Source organism: Clarias gariepinus, chromosome 14 (assembly GCF_024256425.1).
Source record: "Clarias gariepinus isolate MV-2021 ecotype Netherlands chromosome 14, CGAR_prim_01v2, whole genome shotgun sequence".
NCBI classification, from domain to species: domain Eukaryota; kingdom Metazoa; phylum Chordata; class Actinopteri; order Siluriformes; family Clariidae; genus Clarias; species Clarias gariepinus.
In genome coordinates this window covers 17,694,755-17,720,467 of record NC_071113.1, presented here as the reverse complement: position 1 = coordinate 17,720,467, position 25,713 = coordinate 17,694,755, and the positions used below count along the sequence as shown (strand labels likewise).

At 38.7% G+C, this 25,713-nt stretch overlaps 1 protein-coding gene across 4 annotated transcripts in view; it reads left to right on the top strand.

Annotated features, from left to right (window-relative positions):
• Positions 1-221: 221 nt before the first annotated feature.
• Positions 222-25,713, top strand: part of bahcc1b (BAH domain and coiled-coil containing 1b) — an 86,817-nt gene continuing 61,325 nt past the window's right edge. For 2 of the 4 annotated variants that reach the window (XM_053511844.1, XM_053511841.1), the window contains exons 1-2: positions 6,671-6,808; positions 9,048-9,364. In XM_053511844.1, the coding sequence (XP_053367819.1) occupies positions 9,193-9,364 (172 nt within the window). In that variant the 5' untranslated portion in view covers positions 6,671-6,808; positions 9,048-9,192. Of the gene's footprint in view, positions 280-704; positions 861-6,670; positions 6,809-9,047; positions 9,365-25,713 lie in introns of those variants that run through there. The other 2 variants (XM_053511843.1, XM_053511842.1) reach the window with 2 other exon arrangements.

Sequence of the window (25,713 nt, the reverse complement as noted above, 5' to 3'; positions counted from 1 at the left end):
TGACTTAAAAAGTGCGCCAGGTTATGTGAGAGACACTCGCATGACTTGCGTGTTCGATATGATTTTGTACACGTGATTTTAAGGCAAAATCCTTGCGAACGAGATCTGTTTGAGTAAGGTGGGGGCTTTTAAAATGGGACAAAAGTCCATCAACATGGAGGAACAGAAGTGAATAACTACGTTCAGGATTTTCCAGGGGAGATCGTGAGGGGGTCGCATTCCCCGAGGTCCTGTTCTAACATAGCGATCTTACAAGGAAAAAAAGAATAACAGTACAAGGTGTGTCAGGGAGTGGTTGTGCGGCATGCATTAAAAGAAATGAAAATGCTTTATACATATGTGAATGTTAGGAAATGTGTTAAATTGTGCTAATCTGTTCATCAATTTTCAGTGTCAGTGACTGAGCTGCATTGTGGGAGAGAAGGACGCGTCATGCAGCCATAAATTTGTGATTATAGAGGCTTGCAGAGGCAGCAGGCTCTATTCGGGCGGATTTGCTCCCTGCACTAAACTGGTCTCCATTATAACAGGAGCTGCAGACAGAACCCAGGCCATCTTTTAACTGCCAATTACAAGAGAGTGACCATGCAAAGTTTTTTTTTTTGGCGACGGTAACGCTAAAGCCAAGAACGTAAACTCAATAAGTTCTTTTCTAAACTGTTAGGATTTTTTTTTACTCAGAAGGTGGTACACGAAACACGATACACGAAAGCGAGGAAACTTCAGAAGTCTTTTCATTATCAAAGGCCTGAATGTACGGAACTGGCTCGTTGTTTTCGGCTTTTTTTGCCCACTCTGCGTAAATCAATAGCCAGTCCGCGTTCAGAATAGATTTGTTGTTCGGATTGGCGTTTTTATAGGTAGGTGTTTTCTACTCCTCAGATTTTGATTTATTACCCTCGCCTAGGATTAGCCAGTGAAAATGGTATTTCAAAGAAAGGTGCTATCTGTTTACACTTTTATATAATTTGTACGATTGTGGTAAACACTATTTCTCAGCATATTTCTTGGAAATCCATGCATCTATTTTAGACAATTAACTGACTGACAAAATTTTATTTAGATAACCAGATTTGAGAGAGCATATTAGCAAATTAGAACTATATGTTTTATCTGCACTTATCCGTATATGGTTATCAAAGTCTGGAAAACATACATTTCTTTTGTTTTGGAGTATGTTGCAGTGGTGTCATTTTTAAAGACTTGATTTTTCACATATATGAACACATTTTATGCCGAACAAATATATAATTTTCAAAGGCTGTGTCCATGCGTAAAAAAAACGATCAATGCATTCAATTTACTATTTTGAACCGGAGAGACATGCCGACCTTATTCTGCATTTATGGTAAAGTTCGCTTAACTTAGGCTTACATTGGGTGTGAAATATTGTTGGTTTTGCAATGGTGATTACTAAGTCTGTTAACACTTTATGATCCTGAATTCAAAAAGAAGCGTTTAAATAAACTTTAGTTGGCTACTGCTTATTTTGCACTGTAGGCTCCCTTCAACATTTCGGACGTTTTCGGACATTTCGCAGCGAGGTCAGTCATGAGTTGTTTTTGTCCAAATTTTGAGAGCATTGGCTGCGGCACGAAACACTTGCTCTAATTTAGGATAATAATGAGTGACATTTTTAGTTGCATACAACGCTACGAATTACATTTCTAGAATCCAGCTGTTAATTTTTCACAAAACAATGGCTATATATACTATATGTTAGGCCTGCAATGTTCTAAGTATCTGACTGACAACGGCATGCAAGACGTTGAATGCACACTTTTGAATAGCAGGCTATTTAGCTTGTAGGAATTTGCATTTTAAGTATTATAATAGATTTATTTCGAGACTTTATAACACTGACGCACGGCAATAATGTAAGACGCACGGTAAAATGTTCATCATAGGTGAATATGCATTTTAGCGTGGAAAGAATTTTATTGTAGATTCTGCGTTTGTCTACAAAAGGTGGTATAGAACAATTTTGTATATAATTCGAATTTATTGCATCACAAAAGAAACATAATCAAAAACAGCATTTTTAAAAAAGAGAAAGAAACAGCTGTTTGTCAAGCTAAATATAATTTGTCCGCTAGGAACAACAAAGTTAGATCTTAAATGCACCATACGTTGTTCACTGTTATAGTGAAATTTTCAATGAACGTTTAAAACAACTTTTTCTCCAAACTGAATAGGTGATAGTAATGAAGGCCTATTTTAAATAATCTGGCCTGGAGCCTAATAAATCGTTGTGTGGAGGAAAAGAAAGGAAAAAAACGAAACAAAATACAAGGACCTTAGGACATACTGTAGTCGAGTCTCTGCTTTGAAGAGGTTTCTGTTAAAAACTGTTTTCCATATTTTTGGAAGATTTCTAACTTTCTAAGAAATATTTTGTATTTATAATAATACATTTATAAAGCCTGTAAAAGGTGTCTCGTCTGCATCCCTGAAACCGACCTATTGACTGTTTGTCTTTCATGCAGGGTTTCTGGGTGAGTTTTTTTTTTATCACGCCAAGGTAATTAAAAGGAAAATAATAAAGGTCTTCTTTAATCAAACCATCAGAGATGCACATGTCCAGTGTATTCTGTTACACTTCTTTACCCCCGTTTAGTTTGACTTTTAGCTTTTTCAATAAAACAGGTCGTAATGAGGGAGGCTTGTGTCATTTATGGGAGTGAGCCCATACTTGCCTTAATTGGACACAGATGGGTTTTCCTATTGATAACCTCGCAGTGGTACCGAACTAAACACGGCGGAAACGCCATTCCCTCGAAATTATAGACAGCGATTGGACTGATTGGACTTAGTGCCCTCCCTCGTGGGCACGTATGTTTATTCAATTAACTCAAGTGGTGTAATATGGCAGCGCCACACAGCCTCGATGCCCAGGTTTCCACTTTGTAGTTGACTTTTTAACCAACACATTAATGTAACCCGTGTTCTATAGAATGATGTCTTTTTTTTTCTGTTATACAATGACTGCACTGCGTATGCACAGGCTACACACGCTGATCTTCAGACAAGACAACTACAAGAAAAATGTTGCAAAGTTGTCTGTTGTTGGTAGTATCCTCGATTAACAATGTAAAAAAAAGAGTACAGCTCTATATCTTGGATGCATCTTTCTTGGCCTAGGCCACGTTTGTGAAGGTAGGTGGCGGCTGAAATGAACGTGCCCACCTTTACCGTTCTGTTTTTGTTGGGAGGGAAAGGAGACGGTGATTTGGTGATTTTAAGGGGTCACGGCACAGCTTTATTTTCTACATTTTATTAAAACAAGTGTGCCAGAATTCCCAGCAACACTCATGACCGCGTTCACGCCACACTTTCTCAGCGCTGGGAAATGTTGTGACAATCCCCTAACATGCCAAGTTTCTTCTACCCTGACCACATGATCCACATGGACTTACATATAGCACTGGACTGGAGTGCTGTGCATGAAAATCGCAGAGCTAAAATAAGTGGTAAGAGCAATAAAAATAACCCGGTGAGTAGGTTGCCTGTGATACGTTAGGAAGAGGTTACAGGGTCATAAAATTGCCCAAGTCCGTCTTATTTAAGTAGGTTCCCTCGTCATTGTGCGTATGTTAAGGGGTTAAACGTGAATTGTGGGGGTTAAAAGGTAAAAAAAAAATTGCAGCTGTTGTACAAAATTAAAGATGCAACGCCACAGACAAATCGAGATTGTCACCTACATTAAATAATAAATATAATAATAACGATCATCAGTATGAGGCTGACTTTTCTCGTGCCAACTAAAGTCACTGGTGGTAGATTAAATGAAAATGTGGCCTAACGAAATACAAATGCTCGTTAGAACTATTATTATGCTCTTTACATACATTGCTCAACAATTCGTCAAACAGGGCTCATATCAAACCATTCAACGGACATGTATTCGCATGCAAGCAGCATCAGATCAAACACGGAATTGGAGCGTCCTGCTTAAAATATTCTTGCCAAAGGCAGGGAGAACACGGCCTGCTTTAAACCGGTTTAAAACTGCGCCCTAGAACAATAACGGGGTCTTGCTGCAGCAGTCTTGGCCCGCGCTGGTGACAAACGGCCCGTTCCGGTAGTTTGAATGTGGCCGGGAGATGGAGGGAAAGTGTCAATCAGAGACGCTCCACCGATCGTGGACAATGCTCTTCGTGGGACTGGTCTGTTTCAAGAGAAATCAGTCACTCCGCATTAATTATCCCCGCGTCCCACAGCAGGGTAGCTCGCGCTGGCACGTTGAGCTCTCTCTCTCTCTCTCTCTCTCTCTCTCTCTCAGTGTTTTGCATGGTATCGCAGGCCATCGCTATGCTATAGTACACCATTATACATGAACCCCACACCCACCTTTCAGGTTGCGAAAAGAAACCGATAAAGAGTAGTAAAAGGGTCTTCCGTGTCACTACAAGTTGCAGAAGAGATTTATATTGTTTCATTGCCAAAACAATCTTTTATAATCAGGGATTTTCCACAAACATTTAAATCACGATCATAAATTGAAGTGACCTTGTTACAGATATGAACTAGTTCACGTACGCCTACACAACCAACTGAAGTTTGTCCGAATTTAGTTACATTTCCACAGTGTTAAGTTACCTACGGATTTTTTTCTACTCATTTGTAGTCATATATGTCTGATGTTTAGGTTTAAAACTGGCCATGGTTTACTTTTTTTAGTTAGCTACGTGCAGCTCAATTGGTATAGTTCCACAAATTTGCTGCGTTACAGTGAGCGCCAAGGCCTATACTCTGTTCAGATCCACAGGACAAAACATACTGCTGCGAACGGTGGAAACAGCGAAAGCTCACATGCTATATCCAGGTTGCAACCCGCACAATTTGCACAACCTGCCGCAAAAAGTCCCTATTTGACTTAATCACTAATACGAAATTTTATGCTCACGTTGACTTACTTTGCTTTTATTGGATATTAAGTATTCTGGAGTATAATAATAATAATAATAATAATAATTATTATTATTATTATGTTTATTGCGATCGGTGATCATTTTAATGGAACATGCCTTAATGCCTATCCATGTTATTTTTATTATTACCATTATTATTATTATTATTAATAATATTATTAATATTATTATGATTAATAATAATAATGATAATAATAGTGTTTTTTTTCTGTCTGTTGATTACTTAATCGGAGAACTGAAAAAGCGAAGAAAATGCCCATGCTACCAAATTAATTGAACAAAGTCCAAGATTTGCACGCACGTCGGATTTATATATTTCATGCCTTAGTTGGCCTACCAAATTAACCTCCAAATAATAATAATAATAATAATAATAATAATCTACCTAATTTGTCTTTCAGTCCTCTAGTTAAGCTAAAATTCTTGTTTGAACCCAAACCCCGTCTTGTTAACTGACAGGCGAGACAAATTTTACTTCTCTCTCCAACCTACTCTTTGAAAACATCAAGTACACAACTTACAGTAAGAAATTGTCTGTTTTTTAAATAGAAATTACACTAAAGTAGGATATTAAACAGAGCAAGCAAAGAAAAGTCAGAAGAAAAACAGTTCCAGCTTATTTATTTTGAGGGTAGCTCTTCTACCTCCACTGGTTTCGCGATCGCTCTTTCCCCCGATACTGTCCTTTTGGTTCAATAATTTCCATGTAGTCTACTCGCTTTATTATGTTGCTGCTGTATTATGCTATATTAATCCGCGCATCTAGACGCTATATTTAATATAACGTGTAATTTTCTCCTTTTTAACGTATTTCCTTTGATTAAGTCACTCCTTGACTCTCTTTTAGCTTTGGGGCCAGCTAGGTTCGCCTAGGGGAGGCCTTGAAACCGCCCCTTCTTATCTCCTTTCATCATGCAGCTTTGGGCCGCCTTGAAACCGCAAGGCCAGTAATTGCTTTTTTTAGGCAGCCCAGTGCGGACTGGCCAGCAGCCAATCAGAGCCTTGTTTACACTCTATGATTGACACTGTTCTGGCAACATGCCAGCCAATCAAACACGTTTCAGGTTGAAACCCATTTTTTAACCCCTTTTATGCTTAAAACAACGCATTTTAACATGTACAAAGAACCTATAGTCAGCTGTCATATTTTCTGCGACGTCATTCAAAGTTTTATTTTTCATGCAGGTTACTCTATCTCGTTATTTTTAATCAGACGTGTTTGAAAACAAACTGACAACATTTTTCTTACCTAAAAAAGGAAACCGCGGTGTTAAAAGGATGGATATTTGTGGGTACTCAATTTATGCCCATAAAGAGTTTTTTTTTTTCTTTCTTATTATGACAGTTAAAACAGTTGCAAAATTCCTTCCTTTTACATTACTATCAAGAATTACGGTCTGTTTTTTTATATCTGCTATTAGACACATGTGGTTACGACTGTGCTCAACTAAGAAGCACTACTGGAAAGATTGAATGTAGCGCGCACCGTTTTGTTTCGTTGCCTGATAGCTAATACGCCATTGGTTCAGCGTACCAACCAATCAGGACTTGTGTTTATCCCGCGGCGCTCTGCACGAGCTTATTGACATGTCGGTATTACACCAATGGGTGAGGCTGTCCCCCCTGGCTCCTCCCTCCTGTCTCCTTGAGTGGCATGCGCGGATTCAGGAAAGAGCCTGAGCCTGCATGTACGCGAGCTCGCTTCAGTAGAAGCTCTATAGTGCGGTGTATCTCCGAACTCTAACTGCACACACTGCAGTCACCAGGCTAGGATGTAACCATTTCCACATGTCGTTTTTTATTCTGCATCTGCTGTCTTTTACCTATTTTTAACAATGTTTTTAACCATGTATTGTTATGCAAGGAATAACTTACCAGTAAGTAATTTATTTACGTTGTATACAGTCTGTGTGTAATAATAAACATTTGTTTTCCAGAGCTACTCTTACCATATTTTTTCTTTCTCGCAGAACATCTGGTGTTATGTAGTATTACTCAAGCTGTAATACTGACGCGCTGATGGCTGAGAAATGTGTATAAGCTATTACTTTACTGCTTTAGATAGGTGCTTTTTACTAACATCAATAATAATAATAATAATAATAATAATAATAATCTAAGCTGGCATGTATGGATTCTTGTTAACGCCTGATTCCAGCCAATTGTATTTGCACACTATAGCGATTGAGTTTGATTTACAATATTAAAGCAAACTATGCTCTCAAATAATCAATTAATGCAGACCAACTGAATTTTAACCTTAACTGAAAGATAATAGTTTTCGATCGTTTTGCAGGATTACAATTTATTTATTTAATGTATATATCAATAGCCTTTTAAATGCATAAACCCACTGTAGCTACACTGTCAGCTACACAATTAACCGAAATTTGTTTTGTACCTTATGGGTTTTGCAGAATCACAGGACGCAATCCTTATATATATATATATATATATATATATATATATATATATATATACACACGCACACAACGTGTAGATCACAAGTACTCGTCGTGTCTTTTCAGTTAGTGTTATTTTAAACAGATTTTAGCAGATGTACAAAAACATTACTGTACACCTCATCTTAAAGCAAATGTTAAGCTTTCATCAGTCATTGCACTGACGCGACCAAAGTGAATTAGTGTTAATTGTCATAGCGAAAGGCTGAATTTTGTGCATTAGTGTGCATTGTCAAAGCGAAAGGTTGAAAATTCACAGAATTTCATGGGCAATGCATGCCTAAAATGCTGCTTTCTTTTTAGCTTTCTTTATAATAATCGCTTTTACATTCTTCCATTTGGGGTGTTGCTCGTGTATGTTTCGTCTTTGTCTGTATAAAATTACAAACTGCTGAATTTATCATTGGTGTGTACGTGTCTATGATGTATTTCCAGTCACGAGCTATCGATGTTCAATTTATAGAAGACTACTGCAAAACTGCCTATGCCATCACCCCGTAATAAACTAGGCGACTTGTGCATCTTTTCGCCCACGTTTTGAATACTTGAATATGCCTTTTTTCATAGCAATTCAGAATGATGACGAGTCGATACGCATCAATCATATATTCTCTGTTGCTTTTATTTGGGTGTTATAAAAAGAAGCTCACCATTTCATTCATTACACCAGTGCTTTGTATTTATTTTCTATATTTTTATATTTATGTGTAATTTCTTCACACTCCTACGAACAGCTTATACCATGCGCCATTAGAACTTCTCTCTCTCTCTCTCTCTCTATATATATATATATATATATATATATATATATGTGTGTGTGTGTGTGTGTGTGTGTGTGTGTGCACGAGCGCGCACACAAATATTTTCTGCTAAAAAAATAAATCTCTTTATTTTGCTTGATTGGATTTAGGATAATAGGAAGCCCATGTCAGCGTACTATATCGCAGTTCGTCATTTACATGTAAATACATGATATTTGAGCGAAGTTGGGGTGTAGGGGCAAAGGTGACGATGGTGAGGCCTAATCTTTTGGCCCACACTTCCACATTTAGTGGACAGAATGAGAAGAGTAAAATTCAGAATTCACACAAATACGGGCACTAGTTAACTTACACGACAAATACAGGTCTTATAATAAAAATGATTTCACTAATTGCTCGTCATTTAGCTTTGTTGGAGTGCATAGTAAAACATCTTTGGGTAGATTGGCTTAAATCTTTATTGTTTGAGGTCTGTTGATCATTTAAAAAAAATTCTACTGTCAAAATATAGTAAATATATTAGTATAGTATACTAATACTAATAATAATAATAATGATAAGACGGCCTTGTCTATCTATAGAAGTTGTCTATATATTATAATGTAGAATTTGTTCTTATCTGTGCTATCTTGTGTTGTACAATCTTACTGGGTAAAATTGGGGGTATGTACCTTTGCCTTTTGATTTTATTTTTTTTAATGAGAGTATTTTTAAGCCTGTATATACAAGTACTTGCATTTATTACTAAACTGTATAATACAGTAATATAATTTTAACGGAAGGCTGCGGATGTCTTATAAAGATCAGAAACAAAAACACGACGTGTGAATTTTTTTTCTGAATCCGTGTCTATGGCAATTCGGTCTTAAGAACTGTGTTTTTTTTGTTTGCAGAAACTATGACTGGGACGTAATCTACTTTTTTGGGCGTCAAATCCAACACGGTGCTGAATGCAAGACCTAAGCGAAACTCCTAACGGGATTATAGCGTCGGTTCGGTTTGCCCCCTTTGGATTTCGGATTTATCGGCTGTTTTGGAATGGAAGGCCGGGAGTTCGGCCCTCCTCCTCCGCTGCTTACAGAGCGAGGCCCGCTGGCTCACCGCGCCGCCTCCCGGATCACTGCAGTCAGCCACGCAGCCGTGCAGCACCCCGCTGCCTTTCAGCCCGGGAAATACTACCCCTCACACATCCCCATACCTCCACAGTCAGGTAAGTGTTATCGCTACCTTTCTTGCTGACCTGTTGAGCTTTTGTACACTCTGGGTTTTATTGTATGCTGAGTGTTTCGGTGTGCAGTCAGCACAGTCTACGCACCTGTGAGCAGTAGGCTATAGGCTGCGCATACGTGTTATTTATTGGAAAGGGAAATTACTTAGACGGTATAACCTTAGTCTGCAGTCCTTTTGGAAATTAGTTTACTGTGGACTGCTCAGAACTTTATGTACCAGTTCTAGTCGATATTGTAACATTTTATTGAAGTAATTAGTGACTGACATTAGTTGTATGAAATGTGTATGTGTGTGCGCGTGTGTGTGCTTCTGGCAGTCCAAGTGCCAGAGCTTAAACCTTTCGAACGTTAGACGTCATCGTAATATCGTACTGTCTTATTTAAAAAATGCGTTGTATGTCTGGACGCCAATAAAATAAGACATTCCCCTCTGATATATCTAGAGTATGAAATAATATAACAATAGTTTTGAGGGAAACTGTACTTTCTTTGTTTCGCCATGATTTATTACAAAAATGTTACTTTTTAATAGGTTGTGTTACATCCACGTCACCTTATGACGGTGTGTGTGTGCATATGTGTTATTTTACAGTGTCCAGGATTATGGTCAGTCTGCGCTTGTATGCGTCTGTGTGTGATTTGGTAATAGAGGGTTCTGTAATGTTAGAAAATCCGGTGTCTATATTGAGCGCTGATGTGACGGGGTGCGAATGGCTTGACAGTGCATGCATTAGATTTAACAAGTGGCTGTGGAGTATGACTCCGACTGCTTTGAGCACAAGGCTCCACTGCATCTCGTTTTGCATACTGATGGGACAAATGTGTCGCATGCATTCATCTAAATTATAGCTACAAGTTAAATCATATTCATTAACAATCATGTTTAATGTATAGACCTATGCTGCAGAAACATGCATTTTTTAATAAATAAAGACTTTTTTTGTAGTGGCAGAACACACATTACATTGTAAAATCATGTAACAGCAGTACTCAAAATTGTATGCAGTAAAGCATTTTTTTAAGGTTGGCGTGATGTTTTTGCTGCTCCTCTCTTTAGCAAAAATGCAGTAGACTAAACGTGTAGTTTATCTTAGTATCACGTTTATGGTTTTCTTAATTTATTCGATTAGTCTTCCCTTGCATTTGTTTTTAGGGATAATGAGTGTCCTTGTGGTTGGAGGCAATGCTAAACTCATTTACGTTTTCATCTTTGCGTGTTATTTAGGAATCATTTGTTCTCTGAATCTGTAGTGAACAGCTTTGTTCTGTGTGTGTTTTTTAATATATAAATTTGAGTGAAATACTTTGCAGTCACTAGTTTGCGTAGTAACCGCATGGTTAACACTTAAGTAACAGTATAATTTTGTTAAATTTATGCATATTACCCCCCCCCCCTCCATAAATCCCACTTAATATTTGACCAGCAGTGTTTTCTTAAAATACAGGTGACCAACTACAGTCCTTAATTTATTATTATTATTATTATTATTATTATTATTTGCTTCAATTCGGGAAATTAATTCAGACAAAATGTTAATAGGTGTGTGAATGAGAGCATGAAACGTCCCTGTCTCCAAGGAATCTAAAGTAGATTACAAAAGCGTTCATGTCATAGGGGAAAGTCGCCTAACCCGTGGAAGTCTTTTCTTCTTTTCCTAATGAGTTCTCCTTCTCGGACTTCGTGTTGATCGACTGATGGCCTTCTTTGGTTTTTATATTGCATTCAGTGAGCTTGCTTTTCGCCTGTATACACTGTGACGAACTAATAGCGTCTTGGTCAATCTAATATGAATGTAAATACTTGACTCTAGTGATTATGCAAGCACGGCTATAATTGGTTTAAGATGTTGCGGAATTGGCCGTTGCTGCTGCTTTTCGGGTCTGATCTAAAAAATATCCCTACAAAAACAGTACTTTGGGTCTAAATATCCATATGAACTATATACACCCCAGCGTAGTAAATAGGACAAAATGTGCGGTTTGTAACTTCATGAGGTATTTTCCACACCGTTATCCGTCAACATTAGCTTAATGCACCTCTTTATTATTTAATGTCTAGGCTATAACTTTGGAAGTTGACCACCCAGAGGCATGAAACCAGAATTAAATCGACCAGACTGCTTTTGTTCCACAGTCCTGTTTTTCATATGTCAGTCAGTGGCTTGTCTCGAAGTCAGGAAGTATTTAAATAAACCTGTTATTTATAATACAAATAATATTAATATCAATGTAAATTGATCTCTCTTGAGTATAATTCATTTTTTTTTTTTTTTTTTTTACACACACATTACTTAAAGATCTTGTTTTGAAATGCGGTCCTGGAGGCCGGTTTAATTCAATTTCTTCGGAAATGACATGCTTTAGAGAATGAACACTTGACGTTTAATATTACTGGATTTCAGAGTGGATTTCAACCCAAGTCATTTGAATTTAGAAGTCAGGACTAACAAAATGCATTCTTACTTGCAGCGCGGACAAACCCGAATCGCTCAGTCTAGACCAGTCTTAAGCTAATGGTCTTTAACAGGGCTACATTAAACAGAAACTACACACACCACACGAGACACTATATCGCAGTATGCATTTTGTGTCCCCAAAGTTTCCATGCATAGGGAAGAATAATGTTTAAGCAAAATGCAACGTTATTTGCAAAACATACAATTTCTTTGTAAACATACGGAGTCGTCTCTCCCACACGTGATGAACTCCTGTTAACACATCTGGTGTTATGCATGTAATTGCACTTCGAGTGCGTTCTTTTAAACTGATCCTTTTCTGGTATCGCCTTAACGTGCCCCCGAACATTCTTAAAGGTTTTCTGGAAATATGTGCGCGCGCGTTTATATATATATATATATATATATATATATATATATATATATATATATATATATATAGTTAAAACGTGTTAATTATGATTTTTGGCACTGGCTGTGTTTAATGTTTAATACAGTAAGAGGAGAGGCTGTTGTGCGCCAGGCTTTCCTAACCTCTTCTCTCAGGCTCTCCACACACCATTTCTGTTTGCCCCGCGCAAATAACTCCGTATAATTAACTCGTCCAGAGTCGTAAAATAAAACGAACAGAACAAACTCCACGAAAGTAGGCCATCTCATTTATAAGCACTCTCGAGCAAATGTTTGTTTTACTTGTGCGTTTTAAATAGAGTTTTTCGGCTCTGTGTTGATTCTTTCTTTCTTTCTTTTTTTTTTCCTTTTTTCTTTTTTAAGTCCTGAATTTCTGAATCCCATTTCCAACACCAGCGCAGCTCACAGACTTTATTGCATTGCTGCAGCAGCCTGAATTACGTGCTGTTCAAATGTTGCAGGGTAATATGTACAGGGGGATCCTTTGCTAATATTTTATCCTTCTTTTCTTTCCTTACGCATCTTTCCTTTGCTTCATTTCCTCAGCAGATGTGCAAAAAGTCTGTTCAAAGCCTGACGCTCGCTCATGTAGTACAGGTGCACATTTTGTCTCACTGCATCTAGCTTTTGTCTTCGTCTGTCTGCTTAAGAGTGTGTGTGTGTGTGTGTGTGTGTGTGTGCGCGCTTTTTGTCCACACTACTTCAACTCAGATCCGTCCCAAATAGCAGATCTTACTTTAAAGTAATTTTTTTAAATAGTTGACTTTATATTATAAGTATGTTTGTGTCTATTACTATAAATGCTTCAGCTGTTCTGTTTTATCCACGATATCTTCACTTTTTTGTATGTTATTGTTTACAACGCTATAACAACAACAACACTAATAATAATAATAATTATTATTATTATTTTTTATGATTATTATTAGTAGTATTATACTAATATTATTTAATTCACCAGATTATCAGATCCAGCTCTGTGTTGTTATTTCATGTTAAAATCAGTAGGACATAAAGATTCGCTATACTTAATATACCAAAAATAAATTCAATGTTCATTTACTATTACACAACACATAACACAAAATATAAAAATATAATAATATTTAATTATATTGTTATTTTAAAAAAGAAGGGAAAAAAAGCATTCTATTTAGCTTTTATCTAGTTTTATTCTCTTGCTGATTCAAGAAAACCAAAAGTCCATGAGCTCCCTCTTTGCTGGCCATAAAGATGCAATAACCTACACACAAGAAGAAACAATTTATGCTTTCTAATAATTAAAAATAAGCATAATGTGCAAAAAGTCACGGTCTTGCCTCGCCTTTCACTCTGTCATTTGCACTCTTTCTTTGCATTCTTTTCTTTTTTGCGCGCACACACACACACACAGAGAGACATACACACACACACACACACACACACACACACACCTCCCTAGAGAGCAAAGACATTGCTGGTGGGAGGAATGCTTAAAAGACCTCGCATATTTCTGGAAATCAATGAGAAGAGCTTTCTGGGATGCTCTTTGAGGACCTGTGTGTGTGTGTGTGTGTGTGTGTGTGTGTGTGTGTGAACCATAGTTTGGGAGTACTTTGGGCTGCACACAGATGCAACAAACACACCAGTGAACTTCAAGGTTCAGTCTAAATTAAGAAGCACCATCTCTCTTTCTCTCTATCTGTCTATCTGCCTGTCTGTCTCTCTTTTTCTCCCCCTTTCTCTCTCTTCGTCTCTGTCTCTCTCTCTTCCTACCTCACACATACTTACATGCACCCACAGCCCCAAATGTTTATTTTATTGAAAGGGGGATACCCTGTGACTGACATTTATGTTTGCATAGAAGAAGAGTTCTACACTGTTGAGCCCTGCTTGGCTTACTTTCCATTTCTCTACGCTCTTCCCACTGGGCCTGGATCCTATCTGAATGATCCTGCAGGTCGTCTGCTGCACTCGTCCTTATGCACTCGTCCTCCTCCTCCGCTGTCCAGCAGAGCTACTCAGCCGTGCTGTGTGTGATGGAGAGTGGCCTGCAGCCCTCAGGCTTTCACAGGGTTAGGGTTAGTTTAAATTAGTGCTCTGCTCAGGCATGAGTCGGCTTAGAGCAGTCTTTCTTCTCTCTCTCCCTCTTTTTCTCTCTCTCTCTCTCTCACACACACGCACGCACGCACACTCTCTCTTGATCTTTGATTTGTTCTTTATCTGTTGTGCAGTCTGTTGTGTCTCTCTTTTATTCAGCTAAGGGGAGAGCTGTAAAGAAAAGTAGCTACTGTGCAAAGTGAAACTAAATATTGTTAGTGAAAAGTCATCTTGTGAGCAAGTGATTCAAATCAATACAAGTATTTTTATACTGAACGGTTCAGTATTGCTCAATACAGCTTGTGTGTATGTAATATCTAAAGTTTGAGGTAATGCTTTTGAGTGACCAACAATGTGTTGCATGGCCTTTAAGAAAAAAAGGGCAGCAGTAAGAAAAATAATAGACGAAGGAAAAGAGAGAGAAACAAGAGAGTGGGAATGGATAGGAAAAAAGAAGCAGGAAGGCCGAATGTTTCCACCTGGTTGGTAATCTGGCCCAATTACCTCTGCCTGGTAGCACAGAGCCCAGTGTGTTACTTCACCACTCACAGTTGCTGCCAGCTGAGCACTGTGTGTGTGTGTGTGTGTGTGTGAATGTCTGTGAGGGTCCCACTCATTTCTGTAATATAATTATACACACACACACACACACACACACTATATATATATATAGGGATATAAAAGGATATATATATATATATATATATATATATATATATATATATAGTGTGTGTGTGTGTGTGTGTGTGTGTGTGTGTTTGTGTATAATTACACACAATAACACACACACTGCATTACATACCACACACATACCACACACACTTTTATTCCTAACTGCCTTATTCTTTAGCTCTAAAGCATCAAATGTTAAAAACATATTTTGATTTATAATAGAATTACTTCAACCCCATAAACAATATTGAACATTACCGATTACAGTTTTTAAATCTCAACATATAATGGAGTAACACACACACACATTTTGCAAATGTGAAAATTGTCACCCTCTCACTTTGCATTACATATGTGATACAAGCCATTTACTGTGAAAAAATGTGTGACAAACACTTCTTAATGCTGCATTTAAGGTGAAGTTACAACTTGTAACTCCCTGCCTACAACTGGCGAAGGCCACTGGAACTTCAATTTCAAATAGAAATTTATCTCCTTAAACCTGGGCTAGGCTGTTACCAGTTTCTTCACTGTCTACAGAGTGACGTGAAATCAGCACACCTGTCTGTCCTGTGGGCAGTGTCACCCTTCTCTACTTTTAAATTAGTTTATAGACCAGGATTGACTTTAGATGTTATTAGATCAGTTAATATACAGACATCTATCGTTTACATCTACAACACTGACCGCACTAATTACTTTTTGAAAAAGTGATACGCAGTATTAAGGTTCCACTAACATTTATCGGACACTGCGCACTATTGACTTTGGCTAGCATTTTGTGAAACTCTTGGTCATTATCTGCAGTTGTTATTGTACTTTTGGTAATTTTATCAGAAAATGTTGCACAAATGTTCAATATAGCGGAACAGTACAAGCAGCCATTCAGGTCTGTAACTATGAAACTGCAGGCTTAATAGTGTTCTATGAGCTTAACTTTTAAAAAGTATACACCATCATGGATATATGCATGTTTTTTCCTAACTAAGTGAGTTGAATGTCCTGGAAGGGGAAACGATGTTATTACAAGTTGTAAAATACCACTTACAAGGTAGCATGAATGCAGCGCACCTCTTAAATCCAGGTTTTAGTATAACAACAATGAGTAGAGCACTGAGGTGTTCAGAGATCATTTATTCAGTGCGCATGAACACACACACACACACACACACACACACACACACACACACACTCCACTCTTTCCTCTGTTTGCCTATCAGCTCACATTTTCACATGAAAACAGTCTTTGTGATTCATCACTGATTCCATCACTTCACCACCTCACCATTTGTCTTTTCTTCTTCTTCCTTTTCTTCTTCTTCATCTTTTTTTTTTTTTTTACATTTTATCTTTTTGGTCATTTCTGTGAATGTTTTATGGTCCATATTTCTTCTGACAGGCTCACATGAATGTAACACAGTTTATTGAATTTGGCTAAGAGAGAGAGAGAGAGAGAGAGAGAGCTTTTCAATAAATCACCAGATCAGTACAGTTTTTCTTATGTTCTACAGGACTGAGTAATAGTCTGGTTATTGTGTGATTTCCAAACCTTTATTATTTTATTGAGACAGGACATCCTCTTTGTGTCTGTGCGTGCGCCTGTGTTCGCGTGTGTGAATGCTACTCTTCATTTTGACACCTCATTGATGAACTTAGCTACCACAGCCCAGTTTAAACATGACCCTCTCTCTCTCTCTCTCTCTCTTATTAATTCCAAACGCTGCTAGGCCTGTGGCCAGCTCTCTAAATCAGAAACAATTTTGGGATTTGGCTAAGAAAATAAAAGCCTTCGGAGCTGGCTTTGATGTCTGATTACAAGAGAGAAATGACATTTTAAACAGTCTGCGAAACAAAACACTAAAAGAGTTTTTGTACTAGTGGGAAGAAAGAGAGCATGCTTGATTAGGAAGCTTGGGATGAGAGAGCTGTAGTAATGGGTTGTGTGCACCTTTCTCTGCGCGAGAGACTGAGAGACGATTGCAGTGAGTGATACTGAGTTTCTTTTTATGTGTGTGTATGTGTGCACGTCTGAGTGTGTGTGTGTGTGTGTGTGTGTGTGTGCGTGCATGCCAGTGCAGTCATTCTGCATGCCTCTTGAAGCCTTGTCAGCAATGTGTGTGTTTGTAAATGAGGACAAGAATAGTATTATTAGAAGAGTGGATCTCAGAAGCATGTGTGTGCGCTTGCTGATTAGCTTGTTTGACTATTTAAGATTATAAAGGTAATACTTAGTGTTGTTTGTGGTTTGGCATTGTGATGACATCACACTCAGGTGCAGACATGATGTCAGACACTGCGGCTTTCTGCCCTGTTATCTAAAACCTAACCTGTCCTACAAGATGCAACATCTACACCTAGTATCTCTTTCTCTCTTTTTTTCTCTCTCTCCTTCTCAAATACACACACACACATACACACTTGTTTATCATATCACCATTCTGTGAATCGAGGAACTAAACAACACCCAATCCTATGAGACATAATTTACAGCATGTTCAACTTACAAACTAATGAGTGTAAAACATATAAAGATAGTTGTACATGTATAAAGATAGTTGCCATATAAGGAGCAGCACAGCTTCACAAGGAGGCAAGCATGTGGCATGCCACACAGTGAGACGAAAGCGCTAAACGAATGCAGAACCTTCATTAAATATACATAAGGCATGCGTCTTGAGTGTGTGTCAGTTTCGACACCCGTAAAGAAAAAAAAAAGTGCAAAACAAAGATTAGCATCAGGAATTCAGTATTAATCAGTCTCATGGGACAGCCTTTCTGCCTCACTCTCTCTTACAGCCACTCGCTTTAATTTGAGAGGGACAACTGTTACTCCAGCGCTGCACATCCGAATATTCTCATGTTCTCTGATTAAAACAAAACTGTTGTCAATGTTTTTCTCCTTTCGTCTCTCACCTACACTTTGATTGCTCCTTGTGTTTCCCCCACTTGCTTTCATTCCTCCTATTTTCTTCTTCAGACTTTTATTTTACCTTTACCTAATTTCTTAGTCAAGAATGTATTTGTTTTGTCACACTGTTAACATGCCTCATATCTGATTGTGTCTCAGTCAGGCTTGGTAGAAGAAATGATCCTGTCACATCGATGACCATGATTAATACAGGACCAACCTTAAGTTCATCTATTAAAAGCATGCAATATATTTTTATTCCTTCCTTTCAATTAATTAATTAACAATTAATTGCCATTAAGCTTCTATTACAAATGAGAAATCTTTTTCTTCCCACAGCGCAGGGAAATTTGCCATCGTTTTTATTCCTTGTATATCTCACAGATATTAGATTAATATTAATGAAAGTTATTTTGTTTCTCCGGTTTTGTATTGTTTTGGTGTTTTTTCGGGTAGGGCGACTATTTTGCCCACTCACCCATGACCCATACAGTGGCTTTTAAATCAGTGCTTTGAAGCAGGCACCATTGATGTGGCCCAGGTGCACTTACGTGGTTCTCAGTAATGATTGCAGTCAACACGATTAAGCTACAAACTAGTTCAGTGAGCATCAGCATGGCAACATAATGACTGTGAGGTAGAGTGAACAGGAATGCAGAACTCCAGACATACACCATTTGTGTGTGTGTGTGTGGGGGGGGGGGGGGGGGGGGGGGGGGGTATGTGGAGTGTCTGTCAGAATATATATTAGAAAGTATCACATACTGTATTTCAGAAAGACAGTCAATGTTTCAAATGTATTGAGAGTATTTCATGTTTTGGATCAGGCCATTTTCCCTCTCACAGGACCCCAAACATGTACAATTGTTATGATTATAATTGTTTAAAATCACAGTAAACCCTAAGAAAATGACTGCAATATTTTGGCATTATGTTTTTTTTTCTTTGAAATACGAGTAATAGTACAACTAGACCATTGTAAGACCCTTTTTTCTTAATTTCCCCACCTTATTATGAGATACACAAGAAATTGTACACTGAATACTGAAAAGAAGTTGTTCATAGCACTTCAGTAATCGTAGCACAACAGAGGAACTTCACACACATTGTACAAAGCCTATTTATCTTTTCAGAAGAGAAATATCTCTTGCTGGTTAATCATCTCATTTAGTTCTTTCTACAGAACGACAGGTTCATTAACTGTTGTAGCCTGTCTTCTACTCCATTTGGTGTGATTTTTTTAACTTTAGAATTGTGGAAGACATGGGAGGAGGTAATACCGGCGGAGTGGTCTTCATGCTTTCAATCCTTTTAGCTACCGCACATGCAGCTGTATCTTTAACATGAACACATAATTTACTGTATTGTAATTTAATTCATTATGTATAATGCTGTTTAAATGGAAAAAATGTGAAAGTGCATTAATTGTTATGAAAATACTATCATATGACTTCTTGTATCTAAAGTTTTAAAAGTATTAGGGGTATCGTTCCCTGATTTAATCTAACTATATTAAAGTTTAGTGCGTCAGTGTGTGTGCAGGTTACTGGAGTGAAGTCTTGTTCCCTGCTGTAATACATCTCTGGGCCATGGAACCGAGAGTCATAGTGGTTGGTGCAGGATTAAACAAGGCCTCAGTGCTCAACATACCCAGAACATTGAGAAAGCACTGTGAAAGAGAGGAATAAAGTAGAGGAAGATGAGACAATGAGACAGTGGATAGCCAGGTAAAGGGCCAAATAAATGATTAAAAGAAAGCCAGAGGCAAAGAAGCTCACTGATCCATTAGAGCTTCTCTTTAAAAGTTATACATTTATCATTTTACTACAATCAAGTGCGGTTTGTTCTTGTTTAAGCATAACCAGGCTCTACTGTGTGTGTGTATATGTGTGTGTGCTTGGGGGTTGAGCTTGTGCTTCTAATGGCGGGAACTCTACTCAAAATTTCTGAATGGGAAAATGAGGCAAACTGATAGTTTTGCATACTAACATATAAAGCATTGCATTATACTGTATGTTTGGTTTATTATGCCAAATGAACCCTAAAGTATTTAAGAGCAAAATATTATAGTTGGGTGTGTGTTTGAGCTGGGTGTGCAGTGGATTTGATATTTATAAGGCATGTGAGGAAATATGTGTGTGTGTGTGTGTGTGTGTGTGTGTGTGTGTGTGTGTGTGTGTGTGTGTGTGTGTGTGTTTATTCCATGGGCCATGGTTTATGCACCAACGAGAGTGCTGATGTCATGTACACACTGCCGAGATTAAAGTGCTGTATGCGCCGTCTGGGGTGTAAACAGTGACTGCACATTAAATACAGCAAAGAGAAAGAGAGAGAGAAGATAGGTTGAGAGCAAAAGTGTGTGTGTGTGTGTGTGTGTCGGGGGGAGACGAAGAATAAGAGAGATGGAAGAAAGAATGGAAGCCCTCTGATTAATGAGAAGCAATGCTGAATAGTGACACCAAGCCCCCAGCTTCTTAATAGGGCCAAATAAAGCCAATGACATCAGCACTCACTCCCTGCATGTTCATTACTAAACACACTCTCTTCCACTCGATTGCTTTTCTCTCTCTCACACATGCAGGCCACATGCAGTCTTTATATCATCTCAACATACAGCGTCAAAGCTAATCGTTATGCTAATTATGAACAATATGTGATGTACGTGGTCGTGTGTTTTTATAGGCTGCATATTTCAGCTGCCTGTGTGTGTGTCAGGGTGACTGCTGTGTTGGTCTCCGCTGGTGCGTGTCGTGCAACACTGGCTCCAGTCACCGGTTGTTATCAAAGGCCTCGCTGGTGTTGTTTTGTCCTGCTAGCTTTATTGCCAGGACTTCAGTGTCGCTGCGTTGGCTCGGCCTGCCCTCTATCACGCCTGCCAGATAGGGCTTCCTCTGTGCTGAGCTTTGTTTAGGGGTCAGTAGCCTGACACACAGCTGTGCTGGACACAACACAGGGCCAGTCAGAGCCTCACAGACCACGCCATCATCTTCCCTTCCCATAAACACTTGCATACACGGACACACAGAGTGGCAGGGACATGGAGCCTGTCCAGTCTGATGAAAAAAGCCCAAGTGTGAGGCTTGAATGGAAGCTTTAGTCATCTCTCTGCCCCAGTGCCAGGAGCTCTGCTCTACTCTAATGAAACTTTAATGAAAGATGCAGGCGATGTGTGACGGAGAGAGGGAATCATTCTTCTCTTCTCTTCTCTTCTCTTCTCTTCTCTTCTCTTCTCTTCTCTTCTCTTCTCTTCTCTTCTCTTCTCTTCTCTTCTCTCCTCTCCTTTCTGAGATTTGGTCCAGAATCACTTTGCCCTGTCTCTTTCATTCTCGTTTTCTCTCACTGTTGTGACAGTGGTAGATATTTTAACTTTGAATGGTGAGTTACTGTTCATGATCATGCCACTGATTCAGTTCCTCTTACGGTGTAATTTTACATTTTGCTTAATATCCTTCTTTTCTATGCACTTCAAAAGAAATCTAGCCATACGCAACATAAATTTCAAGTTTTCAACAAGTAGGAAACGACCCATTCAGATCATCAAAAATAATGGTTACATTTGGTTTTAACGTGTGTGTGTGTGTGTGTGTGTGTGTGTGTGTGTGTGTGTGCAGTGAGGCCAGAGGTCATTAGCTCTTAAGAGGGCTAGGAGGGGGTGGCTGCAGGTGGTTGATTCAGTTTCTACTTCTCCTCTTTCACACACACTATCTTATAAGGGTTCAGTTCTAGCTTCTGCTTGCTTTTAATGAATCTTTCTTAGCCTTCAACAATACACATGGGAAGGTGTTTGTTTGAAGGGAAGGAGAAATGGCCTCATTATTTAACCACTCCCCAACTTAGACAGGAACACAACTTGCCTCATTTAGTATAGGTGTGTGAAGTGTTTGCTCAGGGTCGGAATGGCAAACTACAAACCCAAACGTTTCCATTCAACACAAGTCATTCATAATCCTCTTTTGTCTGAAATTTCACCTTATCAGAAATCTGAGAACAGCTTAGCCTTTTCACCTGCAATTATTATGAACTGGATCACTGCGTAGAAATCTGATTCGAGACTAGGCATCGTGAACCTCTTGCCTCTGAGCCTCTGGCTTTGATCATGCTTAAAGTTTTCTTCTTGTTTATTTCATTATTTTTGACAGCATGAGGCAGGAAAATGAAGCACATCTATCTTGGGGTTCTCTTTTCATCTCCTCATGTGGTGTCCTCTCCTGTCTTATTTGCGGAATGCACACATGAACAAATCTCTAACCAGTGTGGTGGTACGGAACGTCAATATTCAGAAGGCCTTAAAATGGATGTCTGGCATTTGCATGCATTGACTGAACGTGTGTTTGTCCAATATTTCAACAAGGCTGATGACTTTATTAGGGACATTGATTTGGAAGGCATATGGATAGAGGACTTGAACCGGGGAATGAGGGAGGAAAGTGAAGGGGGAAAATGAATGAAAATCAAGTCTTAATGATTTTTATTCAGGACATGTGCACTTTGGAACTTTGGCATCAACTTATTTAATTCTGATTAAGGGCTCTCTTATGACTATCAAGTAAGTTCTGGGCATAAGAGACGCTTTGCAGGTATTCGGTCATAGCTGATATGGCACGAATGGGAACTGCAAAGAAAAAAAGTACAGCATGAGCAAATGTCATCTTTCTTCTTGCTGTGATTTTGATATATTATTTTTTATTATCTTCATTATGGGTTTTGTGCTTTGCCTAAATCATGTAAGGTCACTCATATTACAGTTCATAGTGCCCTTTGTGTAGTTTTGCTGATTGTTCTTTTTTTTTGTGGTCATTATAGCAACACTGCTGACGTAGCATGTGAGAGGAGTAGACTTTTGTATTAATCTTAGAAGGTAAAGTGTGTTACTATTTATTACCTTGCTCACAGAAAGCTACATTTTTTTTTTGTTATTAAACAGCTATGGCAACTGAACGTGAACCTCACCTCCTTAAATTTGTTGCCTTATTGGCTGTCCATTATTGAGGTATTATAGTGGGCTGCAGGTGTTTTTTTTATTAGCATTAGCTGACTCCATACAGTATGTAGCACAGCCTGTTTTTAGTCCATTAATATGGCTGAATGTGGTGAATGTGGTTGACTTGTGAAACAAAGCTGTATAATTGAAAGTCATAGACATAATATTTCGCTGTCTGCTTTTAAAATGGTGAGGGTGTGAGAGCATGCACATGCTAACACTGCATTTCATTTGGCCCAGAACAAATGCTTGTTTACACTGGTGTCCACGAGAGGATGATACATTGCGGTTTATTTTCACATAATAGGAAAAATAGCCACAAGTGGCAATTTGCGGGATCAATGCACACTTCAAAAATGCCTTTCCTGCTGGCTAGTTCTGGCTTCTGTACTTCTGGGTGATATCCATTGTTTAAGAATACATGCTAGCAGTAAGCAGTAAACTAACCTGGGATAGTGAAGAATTTCTTGAACAGTCAGTTAGGCAGAATGCTTAATAAGCGCTATATATAAATGTGTCACATTTTACAACTATACACTCACATCCATAAACCCTAACCCATGCTATATATTTCTGTGTCATTTATAAAGTTTTCCCACCAAAACTCAGAGACATCCGTCCATTCCCCAAAAGAGCAATAATAATTGTCCCCCCCAGTCTAAAATTGTTATACTTTATATGTTTCTTATTTTATACTTTATGCGTGTGAGTGTGTAGAGAGAGAGAGAAGAGAATGGAAGAGGGAGGGACAGATGGAGGCGAGCAGATGTGGTTTTTGGATCACGCATCTACTCCAAACCCCTGACAAGTCTCTCGTTCTGTCTCTCCTCTCGGTCTACTCTATGAATTTGAGAAGTCTTTTCTATGCTTCTATTTTGTCAGACTCTGGTTTGGGGTTTTCTTCAGGCTTTACGCTCTCTTACACAAGCCAAATTTAGAAGCTTGGGCAAGACATTAAGTCAATCCAGACCCCATTGCATCTGTACCATGCTTATTTTCCCGCCACAGGAAGCCGGCTGTGTGGCTATAGCTAGGAGTGGGTGTGTGTGAACGGGTGTGTATGAGCGTGCATGCGTGTGCGTGTGTGTATGTGTGTGTGAGTTTGTGAGTGAGTGCATTCTCAAGCCCTCACCACGCTCCGTGTCCCACCCATGTCTGGTAAAGTGCAGGCTGGTAGCTAAGTGAGGGCAATCAGAGGACAGGAAGTTACTCTAAGCTCTCGGCTACTCCTACACTCCCCTGTTTCTAAAAATTTCTGTTTTCCCTTCTTTCCCTTATCCACCACTTCCTGCTCTTTTCCTTCAACTTCCTTCTTTTATGCACTGCAACATCACTCTATCTATATCAACAGGTTGTAGTTAAATTATCTTTCAAGACTTTCTTGGAAAGATAGAGAGAGGTTTAATTCGATCATGTTCATAAGAGACATGAGGTAGTAAACTGCGTAAATCAATAAGAATGATCCATGGCAAAAATAGAAGAAAGAAAGAATAATAAAAGGCTTTCTGATGGCTTGCTATCCTTTATTTTTACATCAGATACACAAACACACATACACATAAAGAAACACTGATAAGGGAACGAAGTAGAAGAAGTGTAACTGAATCATTTGCAGGCCTTTACATGCTTTTTTTTTGTAAATCTCCCTCTCTCTCTCTTGATCTCTCTGTCTCCTCTAAAAAAAAAGGAATATGTGACAATCTTGACCTAGTTTTCAAACATCGGTCCAGAAATTCAGGAAAATGGGTGTATTTGTAAAATAATTTTTAAATTATTATTCTTCAAAATGAAAGATACAAAGTTGTCCTTTTTTCCACTGATGTTTGGCTTTGGTATAGGCATAATATTAATTATCTACATGAACTAGTATGCAAATGGTTGGTTTTTACAGAGATAGTAAAACAAACATTGTATGTGTAGGGGGCGCAGGGGTTAAAATTTGGGCAGCGACAAAGTCATTAGTCTCTGTGATTACTCATTAATGATTAGGTCCCATCCCTTTTCTCCCTGTTTTCTTTAGGTTTTGTGTGTGTGTGAGTGTGTGTGAGTGTGTGTGTAGGAGTGTATTTGCTTCCCCCTTGTTCATTGTGGTTAATTGCCCTCTCCTCCTCCCCCTTCTCTTGGCTTAATGAGGTGCCTGACCCCTGCACCCTCCCTCCCCCAGCTCAGTCGCCGCTTTATCACACTCACTCACACACACAAACTAAACACCGCTCTTTTAGACAGTAGGGCTACCTGGATTTCCCATGCCCTCAGGGAGTGCTTGCTATCTTCCAACCTTCCCTGCACTGCGTGTGTGTCCCCTCTTACACCAATCTGTTCTGAGTTTTGTGGTAAAGCAGCGCAGCGCGATGTGACATGCTGATCATTAATGCTCTTCTACAGCCTTATTAAAACTGTTTAAAGCTGACTCACACACTACATGCTCAGACTGGCTGCCGTGAACAAGCAGCAGGAATGTGCCAGGCTGGCTGTGTGTGTGTGTGTACACAGTGCGACTTACCTATATGTACTCAATGTCTGTTAACTAATTGAGGAGCTAAAACGGTGGAAAACAATAATAAAAAAAAAAAACACTAGCATCAATAGAAAAAGGCTAGTATACAACGCTGTTATCGCTGCTGCAGGGCAGGTTCAGAAGACAAAGTGGTTGCAAGTGCAAATTTTCTTCATTCATCGTGAAGCGGAACAAAACTTGTATACAAAAGTGTATCAACCAGAATAAAGACATTTAAACCAGGATCATTAACCAGGAACATGAACTATAAAGACAACCTAAGCACTAACACATGAGTACAACAACAGACACAAACCTAAGCAGCT